The sequence below is a fragment of the Ambystoma mexicanum genome, chromosome 1p (genome assembly GCF_040938575.1).
Source record: "Ambystoma mexicanum isolate Mex_15411 chromosome 1p, UKY_AmexF1_1, whole genome shotgun sequence".
Classification (NCBI taxonomy): domain Eukaryota; kingdom Metazoa; phylum Chordata; class Amphibia; order Caudata; family Ambystomatidae; genus Ambystoma; species Ambystoma mexicanum.
The window spans coordinates 1127670961-1127685848 of NC_090921.1; the positions used below are offsets into that span (position 1 = coordinate 1127670961).

The following is a 14888-nucleotide window of genomic DNA, read 5'->3' on the forward strand; positions in this document are numbered from 1 at the left end:
CCCACACAGAATCCTAGGCAAATTTAAACTGAACTTAGCATCACAAAAAATGCACCATCTCATTGTCCTTATTTAATCCAAAATCAATTGCTCTAAATTTGCAAATAGTTCTTGCTTCTGCCCGTCTCAATTTTTGTTACAAATTTCCTCCTCTTCTGGCCATCTTCACTTTTTGTAGTCCAATGAACCTCAGATTCTTTTTATCTTCCAGTTGATGTTCGGTTTTCCAATGTTGGGCCAGTGGCAAAGTCGGATCCTGGCTACCCACTGATCCAAAATTCTCCCGAATTCGTGTCCTTACTTCCCTAATCGTGCCTCCAATATATATTAAATTACATACACATATTGCGTAAACACAAAATTTAGAGCGACAGTTAATGTTGTCCTTTATCTTCATTCGTATTCCTCTTTTGTCCTCGAAGAATGTTGTTGGTTCGTGAGCGTAGATGCACATTGAGCATCCCCCACAATTCCTAAACCCCAAGGGGTTGTCCTAAAGCCATGTTCTAGGTGTCTCATCAATATTTTCTGGTAAAAGTGAAGGGCTTAGCATCATTTTGATTGTTTTTGCTTTACGAAAAGTCATCCCAGGTTTGTCCCCAATATATTTGGTAAGATGTGGATCGAGCTTCAACAGAAGCCAATTTTTGTTCAAGATCTTCCTCAATTGAATATTCTCGTCACTGTGTGTTGTTATAAAGTTAATCTGATTCTTATCTGTTCCCGCTGGCATTGTTCTTGGCGTCACTGTTTCTTCCCATGACATTCTAGTCGCCTTTTGGCGTGCATTTTTAATACATGCTTTTGAATAACCCCTTTGTTGGAAACGCTCTTGTAGTAGTTCACATTAATCTTTGAAGTCCTTTGACCCCTTGCAATTTCGTCTGGCCCTGATGAATTCCCCTGTTGGGATATTCCACTTCACTGGTTTGTGATGGCAACTTAGTGCATGTAAAGTAGAGTTCACCTCTGTTTCTTTTCTGAAGGTTTTGGTGGACAGTTTATAACCCTCTACAAATATCGTCAAATCTAAAAAGTCAATTTCAGTTTTACTCTGGTGACCAACGAATTCTTTTCCAAGTTTATTCTGGTTCATTTCATGTTTTAAAGTTGTTCAATGCTTCACTGGTTCCATCCCATATTAGTAAGACATCATCAATGAACCTGATCCACAACTTAACATTCTTTTTATATGATTCATCCATATATACTTGTTGTTCTTCATATTTCCCCATAAACAGATTAGCTAAGGCTGGGGCATATTTTGTGCCCCTCCCTATGCCTCTCTTTTGTTTATAAAAACAGTCATCAAACAAGAATATGTTATTATTCAACGTAAATGCCAACATCTCCTTGAGCATTTGTACATGTTGATAATGTGATGCTGTATCTTTTTTGAACTCATATTCTATAGTATTAATCGCTTCAGAATGTTCAATGATGGTGTACAGAGAGCGTACGTCTCAGGAGGCCAGTATATATGTCGGATTCCAGATCACTTCATTAATTATTTTTAATGTGTCAGTGGTATCTTTGATGTAAGCTTTCAATTTTGGTACCCTGGGTCTTAATGCATTATCAATGTATTCAGCAATCCTTTCTGTTAACCATCCAATACCGCTAAGTATTGGCCGACCCTCTGGAATTTTTTCAAAGGACTTATGTACCTTCGGTAGGAAATATAAAGTTGGAATTGTTGGGAACTTGTTCATTAAGGCTGACTTTTCCTCATCCGATATCAATCCTTGTCTGTGCCATTTGATTATCAGTTCATCCATTTGAGTTTGAATTTCTTTTTTAGGGTTGGTAATCAACTTGTCATAGCATGCTGGTAGTTCTAAATGGTTTGAAGCCATTTGGATATAGTCCATCCTGTCCATCACAACAATATTTCCTCCCTTGTCTGCCTCCTTCATCACTATGTTCCTATCTTTTTGGAGATCGGATAAGGCCCTCTTTCATTATTGGTTAGATTTGAGATCTCTTCCTTCCTCTTTGAGCCATCGTATATTCCATAGATATCCATGGCTGTTGCTTTATAAAAAAAACTCAATCAAGTTTTCCGAAGCAAATTGAGGTGAAAACTTAGATTTGTTCTTCAATTCCTTGTCCATCAGGCATATCTGCACGACTCCCAATTCATTCAATGTCATATGTATTTCATCAGACTCTGTTTCAGGTAAGGACCTAAGTAAGTGAATGCTCTCAATGTCTTGAATTGAGAAATCACTAATCTCCTTTGTTTCTTGAATCTCCTTGGGTTTTACAACTGCCGTGGCAAAGTATTTCTTTAGTCTAAGTTTCCGAATGAACTTGAATAGATCAATCTGTGTCTCTATGACATTCAAGTGATTGGTGGGTGCGAATGACAATCCTTTATTCAAGACGAATAGTTCATCATTTGTTAAGTTTCTGCTTGAAATATTCATTACCAAGTTTATTACTTGCTTTTCCTGGCAAATTCCCTGGCGGACGCTCTCGTCAACCGTCGGAAATCTTCTAGTACATCAGGATTGCCGGTGTCTACAACCCCTCTTTCCCCCAGCCCTCACCCTGATTTTAGTGTCCTGTATATGAGGCTGTGGGCCCCCGCACTATGGGGTCTGTTGTGGCCCTCCTACACCAGTGTGTATGACCATATATTATAAGGAATACAATCCCCCCTACCATACATAAAAGGATATAGCATTTCACCTCAGAGAGTTCTGTGACCTTCTCTAAAGGAACTTGAACTTCAGCCTTGTTACGCTATTCTGTTTGGAAATGAAACTCCTGTGTAACTTGCAATATCCTTATAACATAAGGTATAGGAGTACTTTAAGCCTTTCAAACATATATATGCGATTAACCCTGTAGTGGACCAAATTTACAAGCAGTCTCGATTTAGAAAAGTTGCAAATTTCCTAAATGACAGGTGCAAGTGCCTTTTTCTCTATTATTTCTCTATTTATTTATTTCACTTATAAAGCACACAAACAGCCCAGAGGCATCGAGGCGCTGCTACAAACCAGTTGCACACAGTCAGCAGAGACATTTAACCAGTAGATACTGGCGCAGGTGCATAGAATAAAACAATAGTAACGGACAGTCTATTCAAATAACCAGATTTTGAGGGCTCTATGGAATACCAGCAGGAAGGTTCAGCTCTTAGGGTAGGGGGCAATCTGTTCCACTGTTTTGCTGCAATGCAGGGGAAGCGCGAGCATCCAGCTTTGGCACATCTGACTTTGGGTTGGAGGCAGTGGGTGTGTGGAGTTCTAGTTGGTCTGGAAGAATGGGATCCAGACATTTTCTGAAGAGAGCTGGGGGGGCGCAGTATTGGAGAGGACTTACAGGTAACGGACAGTTTTGAAAATAATGCGTTCCCTAATGGGTAGCCAATGTACTGATCTCCTAGCAGCACACATCACACCTAGAAATGTGTCCTGCATGCTGCAGCAAGACTCATTGAAGGGCTCTACAAATTCGGCCACATCACCCCAACCCCCATATATTCCCTTTTATGGATGTTAAGGGCTGCTCTGAGTGCATTGGTTTGTATAACTTGCAACTTCTGGATGTTTTTAGAAGAGGTGCCAGCGAAGAGGGCCAATGACTGCACGAGCAATAGTGAGGCAACTATCCATAGACAAAAAGGGCTTGGATACGTTAAGTAGTTTGATAGCGTAGGCTGCAGAGGAGGCGATAGTGTCCACCTGACAGGACAATGATAGTGTAGAGTGAAGGTAAATCCCTAGGGTCTTGACAGAACAGACAATGAGACTGAAAACAAAATGTTGTCAATATAGAAGGCCGAGTATTGGTTGTTGAGATTTTTTAGTATTGCAGAGGAGCCTACCAGCAGGATTTCTGTCTTGTCCCCATTTAAGCAGAGGCCCTTTTAGAAGGCCTTCCGGCGACAGACCCGGCACCCCTGAAATGTGTCCTGCATGCTGCACCAAGACTCATTGAAGGGCTCTGCAAATTCGGCCACATCACCCCAACCCTCATCAAACTGTTCTAGGTCCCACTGCAAGCCTGTGTCATCTTCAAATCCTGTTGCATCATCTATAAGGCTGCCATCCAGAAGTTCCCAAGCTACCTCACTGAGAAACTCCGCATCTCCCGAGGACTGTGATCCACCAGAAGTAAAGAAATGTGCAGACTTGAATAATGACAGTTCAGGAAGGAAAGAACCAGAACACAGGCCTTCTCTGTCTAGGCTCCAAAACTCTGGAACCTCCTCCTGTCAGAATCATACTTGCCCCATCACTTCTACATTTCAGGAAAGAGCTCAGGACCTTCCTCTTCAAGGGATGGCTCCTCCTTAACACCTAGGTTCAAATATCCTGCACTCCCCACCCTACCTGAGACTCAGTGATCTTCCCCAATACTGCAATTGCCCACCCACCCCATTAGCTCCCCACTCCTTTTTTCTCTGCTTCCCTCTGTGTTCTTCTCCCTAGGATTGTTAAGCGCTGCGTTGCTTCCTGAAGCTAGGTCCGCACTCAAATACCCTGATAAAAATAATAATAAAGATATAGTCAGATATAATAAGGGTGGGAACTGAAATAGCACTATTGGAAGAAAGAGGAGGAAAGAGGGTGGAGAGTGGGAGACTCAATTCCAGTCATGCAGTACCAAAGTGGGACCATGAGCAATGCAGGATGATAAGACAAGAAGCTACTAGGGAAGGTGAAGAGAGGTTGACCATTGCATGGCATTAAGGTGGAAGCAGAAGGTGTTGCAGTGACAAGGGAAAGATAAATAAGTGTAAGGACCCATCAGAAGTTGGCGTCCACAGTGCCAGGAGGTCAGTATTCTTAACTGTTTGGTGCTGGTGGAGATACTGGCAGAGCCCAACACCAGCAGATTGGGGTCAAGGATTTTCTCAGTGCAGGCACATCAAAGCCCGGCATCAGCCAACAGATGCATTATACCAAAGACGGCAGCCTGCCGTGCCACAAGCCTGAACAGCTGGAAAGGGACCACCTACAAAACCAAAATCCTGAGGAGGAAACAACACAGTGACTACTTGGCCAAGAAAGGAATACAGTGGACACTTAAAACCCTAGGGACTAAGTGACTTATTTTCCCTGACCACCAGTAGGATAGGGATGGGCTGAGGGTCTATCTTAATTAGGCAAGTCAGAATTGCTCACTTTGTTCTTTTGGTTGTTTCCTTTTACCATAATCCTCCTACAGTAGGTCCTTCACATATTTTTGTTTATTAAATGAGCCAAGTTAAACTTTCATCTCTTTATTATTTGTATTTATTTTTATTGTGTAAAGCGCAGTCCTAGCTCGAGAGCAGCGGAGCGCTGTACAGAGTGTGGGCATCTGGTATTTGGGCTGGCATCTTTTAACACTAGCGCCGTACTGTGAGGTCTGTGCATCGGTATGTGCATCCATTGGAATTAATCCTTTATCAGGGGTTGTTGTAAGAGCCATGTGTTGAGAGATTTGCGACATTGGAGAATTGTGGGGGCATTCCGAGCGGATACCTGAATCGGGTTCCAGAGGGTGGGTGCATGACAAGATAAGAGAAGAATTGTTTGCAGGTCCTCTCTTTGTGGACGAGTTGTGATTCAAATCAGTTGGTCAATTTGCTGCACATGGAGCGTGTGCCACCAGATATGTGGAGCCTAGCCGCCAGGTATGCTGGTGTGCTACTCGTGACTGCTTTGTAGAGGATACATGCATTCTTGAACAGTATCCTGACTTGGACTGAAAGCCAATGTAATTTGCATAGGATGGGGTTAATTCAGTCAAATTTCCATGTTCCCATAATAAGACAGTCAGGAGAGCATTGCCTCCATCGATGTGCGAGACCACGAGGGCCTGCACTATGCTCCAGAAGTCCTGTGGTGAGATGAACGGTTTGATTTTTTGAAGGGTAGAGATTCTGAGCCAGGCTATTTGGGCCTGCTTGGATATGCATTGCTGAAGCCTAAGGATTCTGCTATATTCTGCATTTTATTTTATTTAAAATAACATTTAGCAGGATAAGCCCTGTTGTTCCATTACAAATATCCTGCTAAGCAGGACTTTCTAGATCTTTTAATTAATTCTTTTTTTTTACCCTGATGAAGTCTGAATTGACCCTTTGTAGGTAGTTGAAACATGTTCATGCAATAGACTAAATAAGGGATGAGGGAGGGGGTGCATTCCCAGATTTGGACGCATATTACTGGGTTCCCCAACTGCATATAATGATAAACCACCTAGATCCGGGCACTAAAAAACAATGGGTGAAGACGGATAACACAATATTAAGCCCAGTAACACAGAGTGGCTGTGGGTGCCCCAGAAGGCAATCCCTAATAGAGTGGTGAAACATCCAATGCTGGTGGCGCTGTGAACAACATGGAAGGAAAGTGAAGGCACGCAATGGCTATGGTCATGACCCTCAACCCTCAACTGTATCTTTGTTGCTCCTCTGTGAAATCTAATAACTGAACACCAACAATATCCAAGTTGGTACACAGCTGGTCTTATGGGAGCTGGGCAATTAGGGGAGGACGGGAACGTTGCATATAGTGGCAAATTAGAGGAGTGCATTTGCATTTGTTAGCTCTCTCCTTTCTGCTACTTGCAACTCAGGTGGGCCATCAATGACCAAAGATTGGGGGACAACCTACGGAAAGTCGTAACCACCTTTGAACAAATCATCCTGCAAAATACATGATCTAGGTTCTGAATAGAAAACATTTACAAGACGGTGTTGCAGGTCGAACAAATGGATCGCTTAAAGGCCAGAGAAAAATGGGCAGTATACTTGCAGAAACAAATAAAGCTTGATGAATGGCTTTCCATGCGTAGGAGAGTCTCAGATTATCACCTGGTCACCTGCCATTTTAGCCATGATGTATTCTTGGGTGGACTCTCGCTATTGGAGGTGCCGCCACCCAATTGCGAACTACTCTCACATGTGGTGGATATGTGCCCATATACAGATATATTGGGGGGTGGTTCTCTCTTGAATCAAGGGGATTTATGGAATCTCATAACACCTCACACCGAAGTGGATGATGTTTGGTGTTAGGTGTGTATGATGAAGATGGGGTGGAAAGAGAGGGACATATGGTATGCTTTCTGCTGGTAGCAGCCACGCGTTTTGTAGAGCACATGTTGGAACGAACTAGAACCCCTATGGAGAAAGAATAAGTCCAGAAAGTTAGGGCTATCTAAGACATGGAATACCTAACATGTCCTAAATGGGTCAAAGATGAGTGTTGAAGAGACTTGGCTATCCTTTTTTACTAAATATGGGAAATAAACCATTAGATAGATGGAACCAGAATATAGGATAGATCACATTTATGGTTGTATTGTTTTTAAAATTGTATTTGCAATCGATTTGCTGGGGCGGGGGGGGGCAGGTAGGGATGGTAGGGGTATGAAGGGGTTGAGAAGGCTTATGAGGTTTTAAAATGCAGTACACTACCTTTATAGGTCACGCGGGAAAGCCCGCAGGCATCAGGGCGCACATTGACACATGTGGTACATCAAAGACAGGTACAAGTATCTAGGCAGAAACACAGTTAATCGAATAAATGCTTTTTAAAGCTTTTCCGAAAGACAACCAGATTCTTTTCTGGACTCAGATCGATGGGCAAGTCATTCTAGGCTCGTGAAACCTGGACTGTTCGAGGCTTTGAGGTAGGTGGGGGAAGTCCCATAGAGGCATTTGAGAGTCAAGAAATAACTTCACCTACGATATGAGACCTCCTGCCAGCTAGTCAGAAAAAACCCAAAGACACACTTGTTCCTCTAAAACCTGACACTTATCTGTTATATCAATTGTGCCGTACCTTCTGTCTTTAACCAGAACCTAGATGTCCAAAGCTGTGTGTGCTTCTATAAATGTAATGATAAATAAAGATATTTATCTTGAATTACACTCTGGCAGTCACTGCTAGCCGGTGTAGCTCCTTCCTAAACATGGAGATATGATCCCCTCTGGGGACATTTCTGACTGCTTCGTTTTGTGCCATCTGAAGCTTAAGAATACAGCCTTTACTAGCACCGCTCAGAAGTGCATTACAGTAATCTACCCTAGGCATCAATACGACTGACCAGGGTTTCACAGTTTGTTTTGGAGACAGAAGGTTTAACTTGCCTCAGTGATCTTAAATGATACTGTGATTTTTTGCAATACCATCAACATGAGCGTCTGTGCAGAGGGCGCATTCAAAAACTCTCCAAGGGTCTTCACCTCATTAAATCCATCCATTTCATCTGGAGGGCGGTATAACAGAATGATATCCACAAAATTGTTGTTACTAGGCATTTACATGCTGTAAATTATTTCAATGCCCATCTCATTATTGACAAAAAGATTTAAACAATTGGATTTTGAAAAAGAAAAAGACTAAATAGAGTCCAGGTCGGCGATAGTTCACATTGTATCCAATGGATATCATGAACCAGGCACTATAAGATAGCATCTCATCCCTGTCCATTCAATTGCACGCGATCACGGCGCATGGCAGCTTTCTGCACAGTGGGTTCCGTTTACACTATTGCACATGATCACAGCAGTAAAATCTTGGCACTTCTACCACTATTTTCATTCACTCATTTACCACGACCTTGTCCACCGTTTTGCAAAGACTTGAACTAATCTTCAAACACGGGCAATCCAGTTAGCATAGAATATTTTATAGGTCTAAAAACCAGGGGAAACGTTCATTAATCTAAAGAATTGTTTGTGGTGGCCATTGGGTCTTTCTAGGTTCTCTGCTTTGTAGATGTTTCAGACAATTGTAAACATAATCATCCTGTCTCTCCGCCAGAGGCATGGACCGGATTGTCTAACAAGTGGGGCCTGAAGCTAATGTAGTTGAGCTCACCGCAGCAAATTTGATATCTGTAAATGCCCACACAGCTATGCCACTCAGGCCCTACCCAGTCTACGCCTCTGCTCTCTGCATAGGACTCTAAGCAACATTGTAACATTGGAATGCTGGTGAGCCATTGACGGCTATAGGCTAGCAGAGGGCCTTAACCACTGTTACACAGCTCAAGGTTCCTTGCCCCACATTCCGGCTCAACGCTCAGCGTCTCCCTTTGCCAACATTCCATCAGGACAACGTTCAATGCAAGGACCTCCTCCAACTGTTCTCGTTCATTTCTAATCTGTTTTTAACTGTTCGGATTTGTGTCATATTATAAGTGGGGGTGGGGGGGGGGGGGGGTGTTACTGGGATCATTGGTCCTTACCCTTGTTGTGCACCCTCAGATTCACCTCAGGCTCATAACTCGGGTATGGACGGATGACGCGTTACATCCCTCCTCCCATGGATTGTAATGCCTCAGTAGCAAACTAAGCGCTGCTTCACTCTCTATGTCTATTCAGCTTCTCCTTTTCTCACCTTCCTTTTTTTTATTTTTTTATACTCTCGTGGTAGATTTATAGCTTTTTCTTCCATGCAATTTAGGAGTCAGATTATGATTTATGTTGCTCGTCTAATCCCACTGTTATCATTCATCCTCCAAAGTAATTATTTTTGCTGGTCTCTACACAACAGATATCATTTTGTGTCGTGGGAAGCGCCAAATCCTCTAGCATCCTGGGAAAGTGTCCAGAACCTGGTAAAGCAGCAGAAGTTCAGTTGGTACCATTTCCAGTAAGACTTTGTCCTTCTTTGTGTTTCGTTGCAGCGGCATGGTGCACCCTGAACAGAGATTGACCAGCTTCCGAAGGAAGATCCGCCGAGGAGAGGAGGACCCACAGCAACGGGCCTGGTCCCTGCCTTCTGAATGCTCTCTCCAACTCGCAGGGGACCTGCAGCATATGGGCCCTGGTCTCTTCTGTCTGTCGACTGAATGCACCCCTCCCCCCCTGACTGCAGAGGACGTGCCTCTTGCTTTTTTTAAATCACTTTGTTACAAGTCTTGTCTCCTGAATACACTTCTAAACCGGAATGCGGGGAATGTATTTGCTTGCTGTTTGAAGTGAAGGAAAATTAACAAAACCTCATGCCATTTCATTTCTCATTCCTTCAAAGCCTGGAGCTGGAGGGCCTCTCATTCTCATATGGGACCAGTGTTTATTTAGAGAAGCATGCCACCAGGGGCAACAGGGCAGTAAAATGGATCTGATCGGTGCCTCCTGTTCTGTGGCCAGGGTTTGCAGTCTTTCCCTCCCGCACCCGCACACACCTTTTGCAAAGAAAATCCTTTTTAAAATAGGTCTTTTTAATGCCGTTTATACCTGCTCCTCTTACTGGGTAATGATGTCTGAGGCACATCTACTGCTGTATATTTAACATGTCATAATTGTCAGGTGTGTAATGTGGCGGCATTAGGGGTAGAGGAAAGTAGGCCCTGCCTTTAGTTTTGCTTCAGTGACGCAATATTTCAGGGGGAAATACGCTACAGCTAACTTCAATGACCACAGGTATGTCGAATTAAATAGCAAAAAACGTACTGTTGCGTCTAGTTCTATTACATGGGCTCACACAAGATGACCCAAATCTACAGCGCGTGTGTGCGTGGTTTGTTGTTAAACTTTACTTACACTTGCTCTGAAGCGGTTAGTGCCAAATTTTGTAACCACAGAGAGGTTTAAGTAAGTAAAGGATGGCAAGTGCCAACAGGAAGTCCTCGACACGCAAGGCACACACAAGGCCCAAAAAGGCGGTAGATCCCTCTCCTTCGAAGGTACTGTGCTCTGGAACTCGATGGCTGCTGAAAAGCCATCAGCGCCTGGCTCTTTTCTCCCCTGCCCCACCGTGTGGTGTTGCACCTTGGATGTATTGCCACTAGGCCATGCTGATGGCCCACATGCTCTAAAAGTATAAATGCGACAAAAGTTATAAACAAGTCAGCCTTTTCTAATCCCCCTTACTTGTGGACTGTGTCTTTCAGTGCATCCATACGGTGGGTGCAGTGAGAGTCGCTAGTCGCTTTCTGTGTTAAACATGCCTGTGGCAGGAACAGCTTTCTTCTGAATTAGCATTAGCTGCGCTCACCTGCTTTTACCTTTCTTAATTGCTAAATCCCGCCATAAAAGGGACAGCGGGACAGAGACACGCAGCATGAGCGAACCCGCTACTGACTACCGCTTTCTTTGCTGAATGTATGTTCTGTCCCTTTAAAGATCCCACCTCCTTTTCCCGCCCCACGTCTTTGCTTATTGGTTACTTTTGTCGTGTCCTCCACTTTGAAACCAATGCATGGCGAGCCTTGCTGTACAATACAATAATAGAAGCCTACCTTTGCAGTAGAAAGTAGCCCTCCTAGCTTTTTTGAAAAGCATTGTGGTTTATTTTGTATATTAGGACTGGACTGAAGGAACACTCTTTTTGGAATGTGGAATTGCTTAATTCTTCACTTTTACTGTAATGTTTGATATTATGACAAATGTATGGTATTTAAAGGTTCTATGACATTAGTGCAATGCCAGATGACAGTATTATAATTAAAAAAGTAATTTATTAGGATATGTACAGTTGAGTAAGACCAAATAAAACATGGTTGACAAAATGGCTGGTCCGTTTCTCTTTCAATCACGTACATCTGTGTCTGTTCTTCCAACATATCATCACATCCACAGCAACAGCAGTGTTGAAGCACCATTTGGTTTTGGCTACAAATATATTATCCCGTTATTCGAGGATGAAATTCTTCAAGACCTCTGTTGGCACGTATTAGACTTATAGAATGGATGCCTAACTGGCAAGCAATCGAGTGCTCTACAAAGAGAGGGGACACACCCAGGGCTATACAATTAGGGTGCAGGGGTAGCAGGGGTGGGATGGGTAGGGGGAACAGTGGAGCGTAGGAACTCCAGGGAGAAATAGGGTTGAGTGGAGTAATCACAAATCGGCAAAAAGTGGGGGGACATCTGGTCCTTCCTGAAGAGTAGGATGGAGGGGTGCACTCATCTGAGTTGCTGGCACACGTGTTTGCAGCTGGCATTGGTCTGTGGTTCTTTCTTGGTATAATGTTTCTTCTATGATTTCAGTGAGCGTGATGGCTTTAAAGGTCTCTAATAACATCTAAACAAGGTTCTCACACAATACAGTCCCAACAGTTTTAAAAAAATTAAAAATTGAAGAGTAGTACCGTTAAAAGGCACCAACCTGCCTCGTTTATTGGTTGCCGGTCAAGCAGCAGCGTTCTCTTCTGAAATCGATAGTCCATGGGAAAGGGAATGGCTAGAAAATTAATCTAATGAAGATACCAAAAAATAGGTGAATGACACCATTATTTGGAAAGAGCAAACATAGCATCAGGAATTAAAATAGCAGAACTGGGATAACAGATGTTGGAATGATGGTCAGTTTGAGAGAACAGATAAGAAATTGTCAGCAAATGTTTTACCTGGTTTCCGAGACCATCCGCCTATACAAGAGAAGTGCAAGGCAAGCAATAGATCCTCCAGCTGGTCGCCTCAACCTTTCCCCTCTAGGCAGACTGCCCAGCAGGCTTTATTTTAAGGCAGAACCGCACAGTCCTAATGGGGCACTTGTTGAGATGCATCTGGAGGTCGTCTTGAGGCATCTGTTCTGAGCACGCTTTTTCTCTGAAATGACCTCCCGAGTCTTGCATCATTGTTAGGCCTCGTCGTACTTAGTGGTTACATCATTTTTCATTCTGCAGATTTAAAACTATATTGTTGCACGATTTCAAATGGGGGGTGGGAGAGGTGTACCGAAGAGACCACACTACCAAAGTAGCCTGTTAGTGCTGTTAAGCCCCACTTAGCCAGAGTAGCCGCGAGTAAACAGGTGATGGAGTTCAGAATGGCTGAGAATTTTTCCTGTATACCACCCAGATTTAATTCACAATATGGGCCTAGCACAATTCATTACCACACTTCAACAGGGGTCCCATGGTTCAGACAAGACAAACAAACGTCTAGCACTCTTCAGTGGTTTGAATTTTCCACAAGCACCTCCTTAAAACTGTGGCAATATGGCCAGGCAGGCAAACCACTGGTCATTTTACTCAGAGTTGCTGTTAGGTGTCCTAAAGTCTTGTTCAGAGTTTGCGCCGGAAAAAGAAATCGTGCGTCCAGTACTGCTCTCTGTATGGGTTTGGTCATCACCATATCCGCAATCATGCAAGTTACAGAGACTAGCATCTGCAAAGGTAACAGCACCACACAACACTTTGCATTACTGAGACCTGTCTGTCCTCCTCTAATACTTCCACCCTTGCTAGCCTTTCCCCATCCGCTACCTCCTTTACCCCTACTCCTCGTCTCACCGGTAAAGGCAGCGGCTTCGGTATTCTCTATAATTCTTCTTGGACCCTTGCTTCACCTTTTCCTTCTCTTCTCCACTGCTGTTCATATTTTGAATACAACCTCTCCCTTTTCTTACTCTGTAATGCCCTCGGAGCTCTCTTCCCCGATTTACTGAAGATGCGTACACACTGCTTTCATCTATACCTCCATTTAAATCTACATCTTAATTCCACTCACTTATCTTCTTTCCTGCCTTTCTCAAATCTTACCACTTGCTCTTTTTAGATGCCGCTTGACAAGATCTCCACCACACACCGGTAAGAGTGTATAAGCTCTTTATTGTAAGGACCCCGCAAGCGCAGCCTCCCTCCTCCAGCGTCCCTGCTCAACTCCCGCTGTGGAATGTTGATTCATGAACATGCATCAACATTCCGCATGTGCGCATGCCCATTACAACACCGCTCCATTTTATATATCTGGGTCATCTCGCAATCTGTATTTTCCGTTTCCCCCCTCTAATACTTCTATTACATCTCATCCTATGTATTCTTCGGATCATTTTCTACAAACTTTCTCCCTCTCTAGACCCATCCCTCCCCTGTGTCAGCCTGTTTCTCCCCTTCGTGGGCTCTGCTCTTTTGACTCTTCCTTATTTCTTTCTTCACTTTCCTCTTCTTTGCCCCTCTTCATCAATTCTCCACTCTCTGCTGACCAGGTAGCACATAATCTTCATTCTGGAATTCTGTGAACACTTGACACATCATCCCTCCTAACATTGTACAGCATCTCGTAAACCCCCTCAGCCTTGGTTAATTCCTTCTCTCCGTTCATTTCTTAGACAGGCTGAAAGAAAATTGAAAAAAATCCCAGTCGCCAACTGAACTAACAACTCTTTCTACATTACTTTTTTTTATTATTGTTTATTTGTTTTGGTTTAAATAAACCTTTACATAACTAGAATTTTCAATTTTAAATTTCAAAATGAATGCACAGACATTTCATTCACAACAGTTAATACTGCAGCATTTTTCAACCATCTACAATGCTTACAATTCATACAGAAACAAATACATTGACAAATACAGCATTATACATTGAATAGCATGAAAATACTTAATTCCTAAGATTACCAAAATGAATAAACATTTCAACCGAACAGTATTTCTACTTTCCAATACCACCACTGACTGAAACATAACAATTTGCTTTTACCACTACTTAAACAACCCACAAGTGATACTCTTACTATGTTATACCACAGTTATCTCAGTAGATCCTGAATTACGAACAGTCACTTAGACCAATTACAGTGATTCTTTTAACTGTTTTGAGACATTTAGAATAGGTCAATCATATGGAGCTTGATTTTACAACTCATTCAACATGGCAGATATTATTCAGAAAAGCGTTCACCCTTATCTTCATTTTAGCCGAATTACCGTGCTGCATTTCATACCAAAGCTTATCATTGTCCACATTAGAGGCATTCGGAACAAACTGCTCAAAATATTCAATTCTTTGTGGCAGCAGATTTCGACATATTATCAGTAAGTGCACTAATGACTCAATCGTCCCTGCTATCCTACAAAAACGACAGTGTTTAATCATCTCCCCACTCTTATCACATACATTCCGAATCTCATTAATTCTTAACACGATGAATCTGAAACGCATAAACCTATTTCTGAAGATGCGTGAAGGATTTATT

General features: G+C 42.9%; 1 protein-coding gene across 2 annotated transcripts in view; it reads left to right on the top strand.

Annotated features, from left to right (window-relative positions):
• NECAB2 (N-terminal EF-hand calcium binding protein 2) overlaps positions 1-11474 on the top strand; it is a 1606005-nt gene extending 1594531 nt beyond the window's left edge. For both annotated transcript variants that reach the window (XM_069604778.1, XM_069604779.1), the window contains one exon: positions 9646-11474. In XM_069604778.1, the coding sequence (XP_069460879.1) occupies positions 9646-9674 (29 nt within the window). In that variant the 3' untranslated portion in view covers positions 9675-11474. The remainder of the gene's footprint in view (positions 1-9645) is intronic.
• Positions 11475-14888: the final 3414 nt, after the last annotated feature.